The sequence below is a fragment of the Pelodiscus sinensis genome, chromosome 4, assembly GCF_049634645.1.
Source record: "Pelodiscus sinensis isolate JC-2024 chromosome 4, ASM4963464v1, whole genome shotgun sequence".
Classification (NCBI taxonomy): domain Eukaryota; kingdom Metazoa; phylum Chordata; order Testudines; family Trionychidae; genus Pelodiscus; species Pelodiscus sinensis.
This window is the reverse complement of record NC_134714.1, coordinates 123,491,635-123,509,169: the sequence shown is the minus strand read 5'-3', so window position 1 is coordinate 123,509,169 and position 17,535 is coordinate 123,491,635. Positions and strand designations below refer to the sequence as shown.

Here is a 17,535-nt window from a genome sequence, read left to right as displayed (position 1 = left end):
TCCTCATACCTTGGCTATAACATATTAGGATGCAGAACTTTTAAGATCCCATTTTACTTGCAAAATTTCCCTGCCGAATCAAGCTTGGGGTTAAAACATCTTCAACAGCTGTTCTATGAAAATAGGGCCCCATTAAGATGTCTCAAGCTCAGCACAAAATCGACTTCATTGTCTTGGTCTTTTGACTGCTCAGTGGCTCATAGGTAATGGGGAAATCCTTGAGAGCATGGATATCCTATGACAAATAGCTTTATATGGTCACTTTACTGAAAGCAATCTCATTTTTAAATTGCATCTTTAATCCGATCCCCACTAATTTATCAACACCAGTCTGTTAACCACACACCATGTCACATATCATATCCCCATAAAGGAATTTAATAAAGGAACTAAATGCTACAGGGGACACTTCAAAATGTTTAGATGAGATGAGTTTAAGATTGATGCTTTAGGTTGATGCAGGCTGTGTCGGGCTTTCACTGAACTTTTCATGAAGCCTTACTAAAGATATTCGCTGTGGCTCTGTTGGTCAGTAGATTTAAAGGGCTAGAGACAGAAGCCCTTCTAGAAAGTGACACTCTTCTTGATTGAAGATGAAATTATTTCGTATTAGGAACAGTTCCTTAGTAAAAGACCAGGAATTTGCTGCCTTATGCTCCTCCTGCCTCCAGTTTTCAAAGCACAAACAAGAAGTGAACACAGCACTTGGGAAGTGCCAGAACACAAGCACTGGAAGTACCTAAAGCACCAACAACTTTTTGGCCCCTTAAAAAAGTGCTGGACCGGAGACCCAGCACGACTCCAGCACTGCTGAGGACATTTCTTCCAGCTGAGTTTCCCCATGAAGATGGTGTAAAACCCCAAAGCTATGGAATGGATCGTGACTCAGATAACTCAGTCACCATCCATAACCGATTGGCTAGCAGATTGTTTAGAAAAGCAATGCTGTCCTGCTGTCAGAACATTATTTGGGGAGGGAAGGAATACAACATGCAAGCCAAGTGGCCTAGAGGATGACAGGCATATGCTTTATTAGTTCCAGTTTTTGAAAAATACATAAAAACCATGTCCCCCAGCCCCAGGCATTTGTACTTACTTTTATTTTCCTCATTCTGTTAAATGTCACTTTTTATCATCACTTGATTTTTAAGACTATCCTTGCCTTGAATTGCACTTGGAAGCCAATCAGAAGCCACGGAAATCTCTGAAGTGCACACACGTGACTAACAGAAGCAAACACTGTCAGGGCAGCTTTTGATTTGTATTCAAAAGGACCCCTCATAGAGTGCATTAGAGCAAATGAATTGGTAGATACAAAATTGTGCAGATACAAAATTGTTATCAGCATCAGCAAAAATTATCCAATGATAGCTGCAAATCTGCAGGGTTCTAGATACAAAATTTGTATCTGCGTCCGCCAAAATGAGCAATGGATATCCGCACATGCAGATACCTGTGGATATAAAGCAGCTATCCAGGGGATTTGCAGGGCTTTCCAAATTGGGAGGGCACAAAAGCAGGCATAACTTTATCAAGGTCAGAGGGAAATAGTGATATTGCTGCGCTGCAACAAACACTGATGAGGAGAAAAAGGGGCATCTACTGATCCATTCTTTAGCTGTTGGAAGTACCATCTTGAGGTTAAGACATAGAAATAAGGCCATAACTACTCATACTATTCTGGTAACAGAAGAGCCAATGAATACTGTTCAGAGGAGGAAGACTATGGAGCCAAATCTCAGCTCTGAAGCCCTAAGGTTTATAATCGGAGTCTACTCAATTGTCCCCTACCAAATCAACTGTTTAAATTATCCTTAATTTCCTGACCTTTCCTACTATGTGATTTTTCTGGAGCTGCTCAATATGTACGCTAGCCCATCCCAGAATAGGGTGATGGGATATAGCTTGTACAAGCCTCAGGTATCTTGTTCTTCTGGGCGACAGCGTTTTGTGAATGGTAGAGGCTCAAGGTTCAGAAGTTCCAAAGGGGCCACCGCTGCCTGCTGCTGTTCTTTCACAAGAAAGCCCTCCTCAGCCAGCACTTGACAGTTCTTTATTGAGCCATTTGTGTCTTTCATAGCAAAGGAAGGGTCTAACTCCACCCCCAGATGCCCAGCCGCATTAAGGGCTGGCCACAAAAGGGATCATTAGTCCTTCCAGGAATAAATAAAATTATTGAATTTACATTTACATTTTAAAAAGCCATGCTACTTGGGGCACCAGAAAAGAAGACACTACGGTACTATTATCTGTAAAACGATGTACCATTAAAAGCTTTATCCAGTATGTTTTCATTCTCTGCCTATTTTTGTAAGCATGGTCTTGTCACTAAGACACAGCACAGGGAGTCAAGAGAGATGGATTCAGTTCCTAGTTTAGTGCCTGACTCTCACTGAGGCCAGGTCTAAACTAGGGGATAAATTCAAATTAAGATACACAACTTCAACTATGATAATTTATTCAAACATTGGCGCCATCCCCACAGCTGGAAGTCAAGGGAAGGAATTCTCCCGTCAATGTCCTTTATTCCTCGTAAAGAGTAGGAGTACCGGCACCAATGCAAGGGCCCTCAGCATTCGATTTAGCTGGTCTTTACTAGACCTGCTAAATTGAATGCGAGAAGATCAACCTATGGAGCCCATTCCACGGGTAAGTACAGACGTGGCCTGAGCAAGCCTCGTGTTATCACTTAACCTCTCTGGGCCTTGGCTTCACATTTGCATATGCAAAGAGGTCTTAACTCACACACTCATCAGTCTGTAAAATTCTTTGGCACACTTTGCAGAACTACAACAATATCCATGCAACAGGATTAGATCTCTCATGGTATCCTCAGTTTTCATGCATTTGGCATTTTGTCTTGCATTGTGCTGAATCATTAAGAGATTTCTGAAACTGCTACGAAGGCAGGCAGGCACGCTGTTTAATGTGCTGTAATTATTCCTTCCATCATAGTCATTTTCCTCTGAAATCCCTGCAGGAACAAGGTGTGCAACAGCAATAAAATACACTTGCTGTTTGAATCTGTCATGGCTAGCCACAGTTAGGGCCCAATATTTGGTGTTCAGTGATTAAATGAAAGTAAATCTGTTAGGATGCCAATTATGAATGCATCATGTAACTGAGCAGGAAGACTGCTGCTGGGACACCCCAATGATTCCAAGGAAGCTCAGTGGTAGAAAGATGCAGATTGAATTATGACAAACAATTAGAAGAGCTATGTATGTCTCAGTTTATCCAAGCAGCTCCAGGGGGTAGGTATATGATAATTATCTGCAAATATTTGAAGAGCGTAATGAGGAGTAATGGAGTGGAATGAAATGAAAAAGCAAGCAGTTAGGAAGATCACCAAGAAGTGTCCAGACAATGAGTTGCATTATGGCTCACATCTAAAGTCCACTGAAGTCAATGGGACTCTTTTTACATCGATTGTAGTGGGCTTTGGAACAAGCCCTAAATTGGGAAATAGTTTCATAGGATGTTGTAGGACTGGCAGAGTTTCAGATACTTAGGACTAGACTGATTCTCAAGAACATAACACTTAAGGGACAGTGAACTATTATGTAAACTCAGAAGCAGCATGGGGAGGGAAATAGTCACATTCCCCCTCCATGTTCCCTAAGGGTAATAATTTGGTGGGCTATCCCTGCAGCAAATGACTACCTATTTCTAAGCCAACTAACTCTACTGGCTGGCATGTTGGGGGTGGCAGAAGGAGAGACAAAAGATTCTACCCATTTCCCTTTTGGTCTTCTACATCCAGAGCCAAAGTCCAGGTAACACACACCATGGCATAAGAGGTCTGATCTCCAACAGAGTCAAAAATCTAGCTCTAAAATTTCAACTGGAGAAAGCACTAGGCTATGTACTGTATAGTTTGGTAGGGAGATGAAGTAGATGACAACAGCTGTAATGATATCCATTGCCCCTGTGTGCTATATAGTGTTCCAGAGAAGAAATGGTCCCTGATAAGCAATAGAGACAGAGCTGGAACATGAAGGCTGGGTCTACACTGGCATGATTTAGCGCAAATACTTTTAACTGAAAAGTTTTTCCGTTAAAAGTATTTGCGCAAGAGAGCATCTATACTGGCATGTGACTTTGCGCAAAAGATTTGCTTTTGCGCAAAAGCATCCGTGCCAGTGTAGACGCTCTCTTGTGCAAGAAAGCTCCAATGGCCATTTTAGCCATTGGGCTTTCTTGCACAAGAAATTAACGTTGCTGTCTATACTGGCCCTCTTGCGCAGTCCCTGAGCGGGAGCGTCAGAGTATTTGTGCAAGAAGCACTGATTTTATACATTACAACATCAGTGTTCTTGTGCAAATACTCGCAGCCAGTGTAGACAGGCGGCAAGATTTTGCGCAAAAGAGGTGGCTTTTGCGCAAAATCTCGCCAATGTAGACACAGCCAAACTTTGTGGAAGCCTATTTGCTTGTGTCTATAGCTACAGAGGTTTCATTTAATGAAGGTTTCCTGCTTAAGTGGGGCTGATTCCACACATTATGACAACAATCTGCTATATATATGATGTCCTTCCATAGGAACTGTGGAGCTTTTAGGTGAGAAAACCATACAAACAATATTCCTGGTATTAAGGCTTATTTGTACTGCAAGGCATAATACCCTGGGTCACGATGCTTACATATTTTATTAAGCCTACATTTCTACTTACGTATCACAATTAAAACCTGTACCTTGTAAATCTGATCCTACAGGTAACTCCACTGTGCAAAGTACTGCACAGCTGTCATGTTCTTCCTGTGGCTAGAACTACTGGGCCACTCAGGTCAAGGCAAATTTCCCTTTCTTGAGAATCAGTGTTCCGCTCAAATCTTGGCATTGTTTGCAAAGCAATTAAGTCTACAGGCTGCTAGACACCATTTCAATATACTAAAATGAGATGTAGAAATGATGCAAAGAATCTTGTGTTAACAAAAATACTGTTTTTACTGAAGATATAATTGTGTCACGCTGAATACTTCATTTAAATGCCTTCTAAATCCTTTGAAATGTTCTACCACTACTGATTAAAAACCCACCTCTATCAGCATTTGTTTGTAAAGGATAAAGACGTGGGTAAAGTCCAGAAGCTATATTGGATTAGCAGACAAAGATTGGATTGATAACCCTCCTACTTAAATACAAAAGCTAATACATTCTGAGCACAATTCTATTATTGTGAAGTCTGATGAAAAGAAGCTATTTAAAACAACTGATTTATTTTTCAAATCTACTAGAAAAATAAATTAGTTCTTTCCCTTTGTAAATCTGATCCTCCAAGTAGGCTGAAGTTAATGTGACTCCTTTCACCAGGGACTGTATTCCTACATGCAAGTGTAAGCTCACTGTTGGTATCCTGCCTGAATGGCTAGGGGTTGCTGACCTACATAGTACTGCTGATACCTTTAACAATGAATTTGTTTATTACAGTAAGCTCCTGGATGCATAATTTACAGGTAACTTGAGAGATGCAAAACTGTTAACAATGATTATTTAGAGACACATTCTCTCTGCTCTGTTTTATTTTAAATCTATTAAATTTAAAGAGGGACACTGGGTACCACAGCATCCAAACAGTGCTAAAACTTCTAATTCACAGGATTTGGAGATTGGTCCAGAAAAAGCTAATTTAACTACAGATTTTACTGCAGAGTTGTTTACAAGGATGCCATCAAGGTTAAAAATCAGATATTTGGCTTCCACCCATCCCTTCCTTTTCTTATTTTTGCAGAGTCTAACTATTTGTATTGTAACAGCTTTAAAAAAAATGTATGAAGCTGCTACAAAACTCTCTTAAAATATAAGTTAACAGCTTGGCTCTTGGAGACTTTGTAACAACTAATTAGCAAAATAGCACAACTGATGGAGTGGGAAAAAAATTAAACACCATAACATGTAAACATAGGGCCAGGACGGGGGAAAATGGTGAAAATCATGAGGGATTCATTGCAAAGTTAAATGAAAACTCAAAGCAGAGGGAGAAATACATTAAGACAAGAGAGCAAATACAAATTTCCAAGGGCATTTGTAAATAGACAGAGTCTTGATGAGGTGGAAAGATGGCTTCTGTCATATAAAGAAAGCTTGAGAAGGCTCTTGGCACAGGCAGTTATGAAACTGCGGGTAGGTCTACACTAGAGTTTTTCCGAAAAAGCTTCAATTACGTCCACACTGCAATTGCGTTCTTCTGAAAGAAAATAAAAAGAACAGAAGGGTTTACTGACATTGGTAATCCTCATTCTACGAGGAAGAAGCCTTTTTCCGAAGGAGCTCTTTTGGAAAAAGGCTTGTGTGGACGGAGAAGAGGGAGTTCTTTCGAAAGAAGAGGAAAGAGGAAAAAATACGGGTGCACTGGTGGCCACTCCATCCATAGTAATCACAGCTGAAATGCGAGATAGCGCCCATTCAGAATGAACGCTCTCTTTCGAAAAAGCAGATCACTTTTTCAATGCGCTTTGGCAGTGTGGATGCACTCATTCAGAAGAAGTTTTTTTTTGGAAGAACTCTTCCGGAAAAGCTTCTTCCGAAAGAAGCCTGCAGTCTAGACATAGCCTGTGGAAAAGAAATAGAGAGGAAGTCACTGAAGCTCAGGAATGAGAGAGGGGGAACTGAGGCTTTGTTTAAACTGGGAAGGTTTGGCAACAAAAGTGCTGTCGACATGCAAAAGTTGCCAAAAGTGAAAACTGTTCAAAGCAGTTTTTCTGCCTCCCATTATCAACATTTCATGGCCACATAGCTAGCAACTTATCGATACATAGTGCAAAACAATGGGGGTTAGCACCCCAGAGTACAGTGTTGTGGGAAGGCAGAGCAGATCCCTGCACTTCTTGGGATTCCCTCGTAGTTCTGTGAGCTCTCTGTGCTGAAGAATATCAAAGCAGCACAGCTGTCTGTACAGTCCTTCCCCTGAAGCAGCAGCAGTCTGCCTGCCGCTGTGTTCCTAGTGCAGGGCAGAACAGGAGCATTCCAATAATTTGTTTTTTGTTTGTTCTTCAAATGGAGCAGCTCACTCAGCTGTTAGATACTTCCTGGAGTTTTAAAAGGGGAGACAGTGCATGCCAGCAGGGCAGCAGAGATCACAAAACACTGAGTGCAGCCATCAGGGCAGGCATTGTGGGATATTGGCAGAAGCCAATTCTCTCAACAAAACAAACAGCAGAGTCTACATTGGCTCTCTGTCGACAATAAAGGCAGGGGAAAAGACAAAAGTCTCTCGCAGGGCTGGAAGTGTCTGTCACACAAAAGTTGCATTGTAGTGTAAATGCTCTCTCTGTTTTGTCACCAAAAGGCAGTTTTAGGTGACACAATTTGCCAGCGTAAACAAGGCTTGAGAGATGTAAGATCCAAGAAACTGATAAGAGCAAAGTGAACAGCACAGATACAAAACTTAGGGAATACTCCAAAACATAGGGCCAGGAAGGGGAAAGGCTTTACCCCAGCTGAAAGGAACCCATCACTTGAAAGGCTTTATCTTGTGTCCTTCAAATAACCTTATTACTTTTTCATCTAAGCCAGCCATAGGGAAGATATAAGACAGGGAGTAAAATGTTGCATCTAGGAGAGGATCCTTACCTTCCGCGATGTACAATATGAAAATATTGGAGAACTAATCATCCACTGGGTGAGGCAGTCTTGTCTAGTGGCTTGGGCTGAAAGTCTGGAGGTTTAGGTTCTAATCTGGGCTTTGCCTGCTGTGTTTGTACTGAAACCAGTGCATGAGAAACAACGCAGCTATATATAGCAGGGTACCTGCACACCATAAGTGCAGGGTGAAATGTGAAACTGAAGCACCTTTAAACTCGCCACACCTCCCAGGTATGTTTGCTTCAGTTTCACATCTTGAAAAGTAGTTTTAAAGATTTTCAGCTGATGTAAATCATTATACTTCCACGGATGTCAAAGGAAATATGGCAACTTACACCAGCTGAGCATCATACCCATTCATTCAGAGTGCAATTGGTTGGTCATTTCTTCTTTGGAAGTTGATAATTTGGGCCAAATTATTTAAACAAGTACGGGGGGGGGGGGGGGGGTTGAAAATCTCCAAACAATGCAGCTCTGACCTGTAAAACAAACTCCCCATGTCACCAGGCTTTGTAGTCTGAGCAGAATTCTGCTATCTATAAAAAAGAGCATCATACAACTCAAATCATGATAGTTACACAAGCAGCAGTTTTTCAGACAGGGTTTAATACTAATAGGTAGCACTTATACAGAGCTTCAAAATGTAACAGAAAACTGGAACGGGGAGTAGTCAGTGGGACTACTCAGCCATGTAACTGCTCATGGTTGGGAGTGAGCAGCTCATTATCTGCCCTTACAGAATGACTCCTGCTCATATTCCTCTGGTGTACTCATGCACCCTTAACTTCATTTCACAGAGGGGGAAACTGAGGCACAGAGGCAAAAAAAAGATTTGGCCAACAAGCTCACAAAGCCAGACAACAGCAAAAGCTGAGAGCAGAGTTCAGACATTCCAGCCAAGCTTCCCAGTTGCACACTAACTCGTTTTGTCAAGATCTGATTACAAGGCTAGGGCGGGGAGATCAGAGCCTCTCAAGATTTATGTTCAAATTAGAACCTATTGCTCCAAGATGATGGATTGCTTTGCCCTTATTTATAACTAACGCATTTACTCGGCATTGCTTGGGCCCTTAGGGAGGGGCTCAGGGCAGGGGGCTGGGATTGTGGGGGATACAGGAGTCAGGATGGGGTAGTGGTGGTGAGGAGGCTGTGTGCATGTGTGTTGGGAGGGACAGGCAGGGAGCATGGGGAGGGAAGCCAGCCCCCACCCTGAAAATCATATAGGGTATGTCTACACTACAAAGTTAATTCAAACTAACGGACGTTAGTTAGAATTAACTTTGATAGGCGCTACACAAGCGCTCCGCTAGTTCGAACTTAATTCGAACTAGCGGAGCGCTTAGTTCGAACTAGGTAAACCTCATTCTACGAGGACTAAGCCTAGTTCAAACTTACTAGTTCGAATTAAGGGGTGTGTAGCCCCTTAATTCGAACTAGTGGGAGGCTAGCCCTCCCCAGCTTTCCCTGGTGGCCACTCTGGCCAACACCAGGGAAACTCTTCTGCCCCCCTCCCGGCCCCAGACCCCTTAAAGGGGCATGGGCTGGCTACGGTGCCTGTGCCAGGTGCAAGCTTGCCAGCACCCAGCCAGCAGACCCTGCACCTGGCATGGCTCGAGACAGCCCCCCGATACCCCCCAGCCCTCCCCCTCTTCCCGGGACCAGGCTGGCGGCTCCCGGGAGCTTGCCCGGGACCGCAAGAGGCGGGCACCCGCCTGGTCTAGTGCGGACATCGTGGACCTCGTTCACGACCTCCGCACTAGGCACAGGAAAGTGGCCATCTAGGGCAGGCTAGCTGCCAGCCTGGCCACCCAGGAGCAGGTGTGCATGAAAATCAAGGTGGTCCACTGAGACCCCCGACCCTGAGCCCGGAGCTTACAATGGCCGTACTGGATCAGACAAAAGGTCCATCTAGCCCAGTAGCCTGTCTGCCGACAGCGGCCAACCCTAGGGACCCTGGAGGGGATGGACCGAAGACAGTGACCAAGCCATTTGTCTCGTGCCATCCCTCTCCAGCCTTCCACAAACCTTGGGCAGGGACACCACTCCTACCCCCTGGCTAATACCACTCCATGGACCCAACCTCCATGACTTGATCTCACTTCTCTTTAAACTCTGTTCTAGTTCTAGCCTTCACAGCCTCCTGCAGCAGGAGTTCCACAGGTTGACTCTTTGCTTTGTGAAGAACAACTTTCTGTTACTAGTTTGAAGCCTGCTACCCATTCCTTTCCTTTGGTGTCCTCTAGTCCTTCTTTATGGGAACTAAAGAACTTTTCTGTATGCACCCTCTCCACCCAACTCCTGCTTTTATAGACCTCTATCATATACCCCCACCATCTCCTCTTTTCTAAGCTGAAAAGTCCCAGTCTCTTTAGCCTCTCTTCATATGGGACCTGTTCCAAACCCCTGATCATTGTAGTTGCCCTCCCCTCTCCCACCCTCTCTCTTCCCCTCTCCCACCTCCTTTTCCCAGTCTCCCCCAGGTTTGTTCAATAAAGAGAGATTCTATTTTTGAACACAATTGTCCTTTATTTTGTACATCAGGAAGGGGGGCTAGGGAGGGGTAAGTGGAAGGAGGTGAGGGAGGAATGGGGTATGAGCTCCCGATGGGGAGGACTGTGGTGGCTCTGCGGGCTTCTGGGCGTGGAACCTCTCCTGCAGCCCCCCAATTGCCCCCTCTCCTCACATGGCAGCCTTCAGCAAGTGCAGCCGGTCTGATGGTCGAGTGCTGTGATGTGCCGAGTGTGGGCACTCAGGGCACTCCAAGCCAGGACTGCTTTGCAAGCGGGGCACCCCTGAGAACTGTCTGTCCGGGGTGGGGGTCGGGTCCCTTTAAGCACAGCCCTCGGCTAGCCTGAGACAGCAGCTCCACGCTCTAAGTCCTCATCTGATGCCCTGCCGGCACTGCTTCCGGCCATCCTTAACCCCGGATCAGGGTCCACTTAATGTGGACATGCTAGTTCGAATTAGCAAAATGCTAATTCGAACTAGTTTTTTAGTCTGGATCCGTTAGTTCGAATTAGCTTAGTTTGAATTAACTAATTAGAACTAAGTTCGAATTAGCGCTGTAGTGTAGACATACCCATACAGACTGTTTGCTATTCCCTTTCCTGTCCTTGTCAGGGAGTGAGAACAAAGTACAAAGCTTGTTTGCCTCCTGCACTCCTCAGCCAGAGCGAGGAATGCAGCAAACTGGGCACTTTCCCCTCGCTCCCTGACAGCAAGGTCCCCATAGGAATCAGGCGGGTGGAGGGGAGAAGCTTCAGCCCCCGCTGCCCTTCCTAAAGGGTGCCTGTGGGGTGGGAGGCCCCAAGCTGGGGTAGGGGCACTCCTGGACGGGGGCAGAGGTACGCCCCCAGCCAAACCCTTACACCTGCCTGACAATTCTGTCTCTTTGCTGTATGGTTTTATGAGAAGCAATCCCATTCCAGGCACATCCCATTACCCTGACACAACCAAGCCTTCACCTAGCTGTCAGTTATGATAAGAGGAAGCTGCAGACCAAATTTGGTGGCCCTCGCTCTTACCATTTAGGAAAAATTCTTGAACACAGACCGACAGACTCTTTCAATATATAGAAGATAATCTTTTAGCAACCTGCTTTGAGTTCTTCTGTCCTCCGGCTATATGTCATGGGGGATATCGCTATTCTGAAATGTAAGGCAGATATGTATTTTTCTTTTTTTGGCTGCCATGTTATGAAATTAGCCTCCTTGCTCAGGTTGTGGTGTTGCAAATGCCTCGTCCTTTCATCTTTTTATTTGCCTCGTCCTTTCATCTTTTTAAAGGCTCAGTAACACAAAACACTTTTTTAAATTCGAGGGACATCGCCACAGAAGGTATAAGCTGTCATAACTCACTTGGAGCCATAGCAATTTATACCAGCTGCAGATCTCCCTTGCAATGTAATTGTGCTGTATGTATTGTATTTTTATAATGGGGGCTGTATGCATGATAACTAGTTTTGCTTCCTCTTAGTAAGCCTATTATTGCATTAATATTTTAAAAAATAAATGTGGAACCACAGTGACAGAATTAATAAGGAAAAAAAAATGCATGAACTAATCAGAGAGTGTCTAAATCCATCACACAGCGCCAGATACTCTCATCAGCAGTATGGAGAGACAAATCAAACAAACCCTTTGACAGAGTCAATAAAAATCATGATTTATAAGAAAAATTAAATCAATTTTTATTCACATTATGATTATTTAAAAAAAATGATTTTTTCATTTAAATCAGCCTTTTTATTCATATGCCATTAGTTCTTTATTTTCTTAACATTTTAGAGTCTTATATTTCTAATGTGTTTTGGGTTTATTTTATTTTTGTACTTGCTTTGTTTCCCAACTGTTAGTAGAATTTCAGATTTTGCACAGGGAATTTTTTTTCTACTAAGAAGTTTCACATTGAAAAATCTCATCTATGCCGATAAAGACAAATTCAGGCCCTCCTTAACGTCCTGATGGTAAGAACACCACAAAAAACATTTATAAGCAAAGAACCTGTGCAATATTTGTAACCGACTTCTCTTTCTAATACACTAAAAGTTCCTTAAGTCACAATAGCTAAAATACTTCTATTAAGCTATACCTGTCTTTCAGGTTTGCAATTTGAAATCAATGGGACTTGTATTCCTAGTGGGTTTTGAAAATCCAATCTTCAATGCCAAAATATGAACTGAAAAATCTAACATTAAGTTCCTGTTTTTTAAAATATTGGCCCGCTTGTGTGAAGATATTTACAGTATCTTTGTTAATGTATCAAAAGTCTAAATAACCTTTCTTTGTTAACACTGTTTTAATGTGACAAAATTTACACCGCTAAAATTATTTTAATAAAAATACAATAGGCAAACATTGATGCATCTGTTTAACTTTAAGCACAAGTCCCTTGAAACCTTCATTTTCAAGATTTTGTTCTTTGCCTACAGTTTGAATTTTACAAAACATACACTGCCAGTGAGTAGCACTGAAAAAAAAGCAACATTTGTTTAGCCTTTAATTCATTATAAATTGACATACAAATTTGCTAGAGTATAAATTGATGGTCAGAGGGAGTTAGGCACCTAACCTGCTTTGATGCTTTTGTAAATCCCATTAAGCACCTGTCTCCATCCTTAGGTACTGGCCCTTAATCTCTCAATTCCCCATCTATAAAATGGGGATAATAATTCCTCTCTCCCAGCCTCTAGTCTGCTTTGGCTATTTAAAGTATAAGTGCTATAAAGCAGAGATTGTCTATTACTAGGTATAATATGCAGAATCTAGTGGGGCCCTGATTTTAAATGAGTTCTCTAGTTGCTACTATAACACAAATAATTAATAAAAAGTGAATAGTCCTGTGGCACCTTAGAGACTTTTTGTTAGTCTCTAAGATGCTGCAGGACCATTCGCTGTTTTTTAAGTTTTTTTTTTTTCAGTTACAGACTAACACGGCTAACCCTCTGATCAAATAATTAATGTTATAAGTGAACATATTTCTAGATATAAAATTAGCTCTGTTGCTCATATTTCTGTAAACGGCAGGCCATTCATGCATCTAGCTGGTAATATATAGTGAAAACATTCATAGCTGTCGCTTACATAAAACCAAATTAAGATTTACATGTTAAAACTGGCAATCATAACAATATGCAATCTAGGAAGCAGTATGCAGGCAATCAATATCAGGAAAGGATATTAAAAACAATCTCTTCTAGTGAGTTATGTCTCTCAAGGAAGCGATCCATAAATTACACCTAATTTTTAATAAACCAGCAGTAATTCATAACAAATACTTAACCCAACTAGAAAAGCCAAGCAATAAATTAAATCCTTTGGAACCTGAACTATGATGGAAAGTGGAATGGAGATGTTTGACTCTCTGGGCAGGATGGAGGAAGGAACGGAGAGCATCAACTCATCTCACATTGCATTCCCATGATTTCTCTTATGGTCCCTAATCCAAAACCCAAAGAAATCAACTGAAAGCCTCCAATTGACTATAAAGGTGTAAGTCCCTTTCACCTGCTGATTAAGATCCCATTCCCTCAAAACACTTAACTCTGGGTCTATTCAGTAAAACACTTGCCTCACTGTTCGCATATGAATAGTGCCATTATGCTTAAAATTACGCATCTACTTAAGCAGGTGCATACTAAGCAATTAGTGTTTTGCTTACTTGAGGCCTTAAAAGGCCCTGTATATAATTCCTGGGATTTGCATTTACTGATAACTCAAATAATAATCCCCACATATTTTCTTTACAAGCCTGACTCTTTCTAGTTTCCTGTAGGATTTCCATGACACTATCCCTAGTTCTGACCACAGAGTCATACCTATATTTTGGTGGAATTAGCACCTGCCACACTGAATCAACAGCAGTTTAATGCACAGCTCAAAAGCCTTTTAAGGGGTTAATTCAACAGAAGACCCCTGCAAACCAAAGCAAGATAAGAACCTAAGAACGGCCACACTGGGTCAGAACAGAAGTCCATCTAGCCCAGTATCTTGTCTTCTGACAGTGACCAATGTCAGGTGCACCAGAGGGAATGAACAGAACAGGGAATCATCAGGTGATCCACTGATGGATCTATCCTCCATGAATTTAGCTAGGTTGTTTTTTTTTTTTTTTGAACCCTGTTAAAGTCTTGATCTTCACATCATCCTTTGGCAAGGAGTTCCATAGATTGACTGCACAGTGTAGAAAAATACTCCCTTTTGTTTTAAAACTGTTACCTATTAATTTTTATTAAGATTAATAATAATATTAAGATGATAGATCCTGTCACCATTTTACACATCCTTTATTATTTGGTCCTACAGTAGTCACACATGCTCCATATGATGTTCCATATGCATGCATCTAAGATAATACAAACGGTGCAATTATCTGGTCACCAGCATGTAAAATTACCTGGCACTGTCTCATCACATAATGAAAGCCTGCTATAATGTATAATGGGTACACATTAATCTATGAATGTGTATTAAATTCAGCCAGTTTAATATATACATGATTCCGATGAAGTGCTGTCCATCATGAATCTTTGTGACATTTATCAATGCCTGACTGAAAAATTAATGGAAGATTTTAAAGCTGTGAAATGCTGCTTACTTGTCAGATATGATTGTGGGAGGCAACTGTTTGTGATCCCCGGCCAGGATACACTTCCTGGCCCTCAGCAGAGGTATCCAACAGCTCGCTTCTAATGCCTGAGCACATTCATCTATCACCACCAGATCAAAGTGATTTTCAGGAAGTAACTTCAGTGGACCATCAGAGGAAGCACCTAATCAGAGGAAAAATCAAAAGAGAATTAACACCTCTTGGGAGGAGGAAATAAAAGCTCAAACCTATTAAAAGACCCTTACACAAAGTAATTGCTGCTAAAGACAGCTGATAAAGATGCTGGTTCTCTGCAGAAATTCACAATTTCAAATCTGCAGAAAAATAAAGAGACTTGCTATTTACCAGTTTCTGACTACAGTTTTGACTTAGGCACCCATGCCCAAAGCCTCTCTAGCATCTTGAAAACAACAATAAAACCAGACCATTAAAACCACAAAACAATATGCTCCATTATCTCACCAAAGCAGAAAAAAAACATTCATGTTCCTTCTGCCTTCCACATCACACAGCCCAAACTAGAAAGGAAACAGATTTCAGATTTGTCTTTAATGATATACTATGGGAAAGAATTTCTGATCTTAAACTGAGCATGCTTTGTCTAACCTACCAGTCTTCTCAAGAATCTATTGGGATATGATTAGGAAAATTAACTCTACCAAAAATGCTGCACAAACCCTCCTCAGAACATCTGTGGTATAACAGAGCAGATAAGATTGGGGCAGGGATTGCAAGTGTGTAAAGTGTCTAGCACACTAGAGCCAGAATCATGAAAGTGGGGTCTCTAGACACACCTGCTTCTATTGCTCAGGACTCTAGATTTGAGAGGCATCGAAAACTCTGGTGAGGAGAGAGTAGCAACCCGTTTTATGTTTATTATTCAGAGTGTCTTCATAAAAAGAAGGTTTGGCTTCTAAAGCATCTTATACTATTGTAGGGCTGAAGAATGCTACTCAGGTTAGGGATGATTTCGTTCTTTTATAAGCCACCCTGTACCATTTTGGATCTCGTTGGACACACCTGACACAAGATACGGTTTGTCAACTTAAGTGCGATTTTTTTTGGAAAAACCTTTTCAGAATATATTTACTCAATATAGTTACATAAAACATATAATATGCACCTGGCATTTTATATATATTGCCAAGCTCCAAGACCCCTCCAAAAAAGATATATGTGATGGAAGACTTTGCTTTTGTGCAGGTAGATAGGGGCTATTTCGTTCTTGCCATACAGCATGATTCTAATATATTGATCTCCACTTAACTGAAGGTCATGTATGTCCCCCAGGGTTGCAGTAATTAAGCTCTCCTCCTGCTGAGCTTAGCAGCAGAGAGATACAGAGGTTCGGTTTGTGGGACTAAATGCTGCTAACTCACTGGCTCTGAGTAATCCAGCAGGCTTTCTATAATTGGTAAACCATAATTGTCTGAACCTCCAATTTTGCCAACACTGTCACAATCCCAGCTTGGTAAAACCAAGGCTGCATGGCATTGTTTTTAATTTGCTGATGTAATTTATGGATGTGTTTTGTAAAGGACTTGTGACAAAGCCAAGTTATTTAGACTTCAGAACTAGCTGCATGAATTTGCAGAAGAGACCAGAGCTGAGATGGCAGAGTGAGACTGAAAGAGAGAGTCCCACTTCTTTCACAGTCACAACTAGAACTGAGTGGCTACCTCCCTACAGATAATTCTTATCAAGGATTTCATGGGGTGTTTTCCTATTTGTGAATTGTCCATGGCCATCCTGTGAAACCCTTGAATGTATCTGTAATTAGAAGATTTACTCGGCATTGCTCAGGTCCTTAATTCAATTTTTTTGGGGGGGAGTGGAGGGGAGAATTAAATGAAAATGTACTTGCTTCATTTAAATGTTTGCTCTGGGGTGGGGCTGAGGATGAGGAGTTCAGTAGGCAGGCTGGGGAGAGAGGACTAACCCAGCCCTCTGTCACTGCAGCAGCTTGGGGAAGGCAAGAATTGTCTCTCCATGGCCACTGCAGCTCCAGCGGGCACAGACCGGGGGGGGGGGAGGGGGCGGGTGCATGTCCCCCGACTGGGGCAGGTCCAGCTTTGTCTGCTCCTGGCGCTCCCCAGCCAGAGTGAGAAATGCAGCAAAGTGTACACTTTCCCCTTATTTCCCAACAAAGATGCACAGCAATGTCCCCATATGAAACTCCCTAAAAGGCGCTGGAGGAGGGGGAGGACGACGACTCTGGGCAAGGCAGTCCCATTCCAGGGACATCCTGTAAGTTATGACAAGAGGAAGCTGCATACCAAATGTGATGGTCCCTAACTCTTAATATTTAGGATGAGGCATTCTTAAACAGAAAGATTCAGGCATAGACAGACAAATTCTCTAAAATATATAGTAGATTTAGCATGTAAGCTCTTTGGGCAGGGACTGTCCCTTACTAATTAACTGTTTGTACGGTAGTGGGGAGAGAGGGGCATTAGCACAATTAGCACATCTTTTGGGATGTTGAGGTGCGAGAGCAATATATAGAATAAATAATAACATCTGCCCATTGTGATCAGAGTTTTAGGTAATGAAGCAATCAACGCTCCCATGTAAAGGTAATAAAATGTTCTGTGAAAAGTAACATATGCAGATGTTCCATAACCTGATTGTAAACATAAATATCCCCATTGTTCTAAAAAATAAGGTGTTTATAAACAACAACAAAACCCCTGTGAATTAGCCTAACTCATTTTAAGGACTGACTTCTTGTATGATGTGTTGGTTTTATAGCAGTGTAAGCATATAGGGCATGTTACCGAGCTATAAAAGACAAAGGACCCTGCTCTGAGAGGCTTGCCAGTGGACTGGGATGAATTCAATAA

The 17,535-nt window shown here is 42.1% G+C and overlaps 1 protein-coding gene across 1 annotated transcript in view; it reads right to left on the bottom strand.

Moving 5' to 3' along the window:
* The window catches only part of IGHMBP2 (immunoglobulin mu DNA binding protein 2), an 83,342-nt gene that overhangs the window by 33,814 nt on the left and 31,993 nt on the right, over window positions 1-17,535 (bottom strand). The window contains exon 8 of the mRNA XM_075928333.1: window positions 14,681-14,855. Coding sequence (XP_075784448.1) covers window positions 14,681-14,855 — 175 coding nt within the window. The remainder of the gene's footprint in view (window positions 1-14,680; window positions 14,856-17,535) is intronic.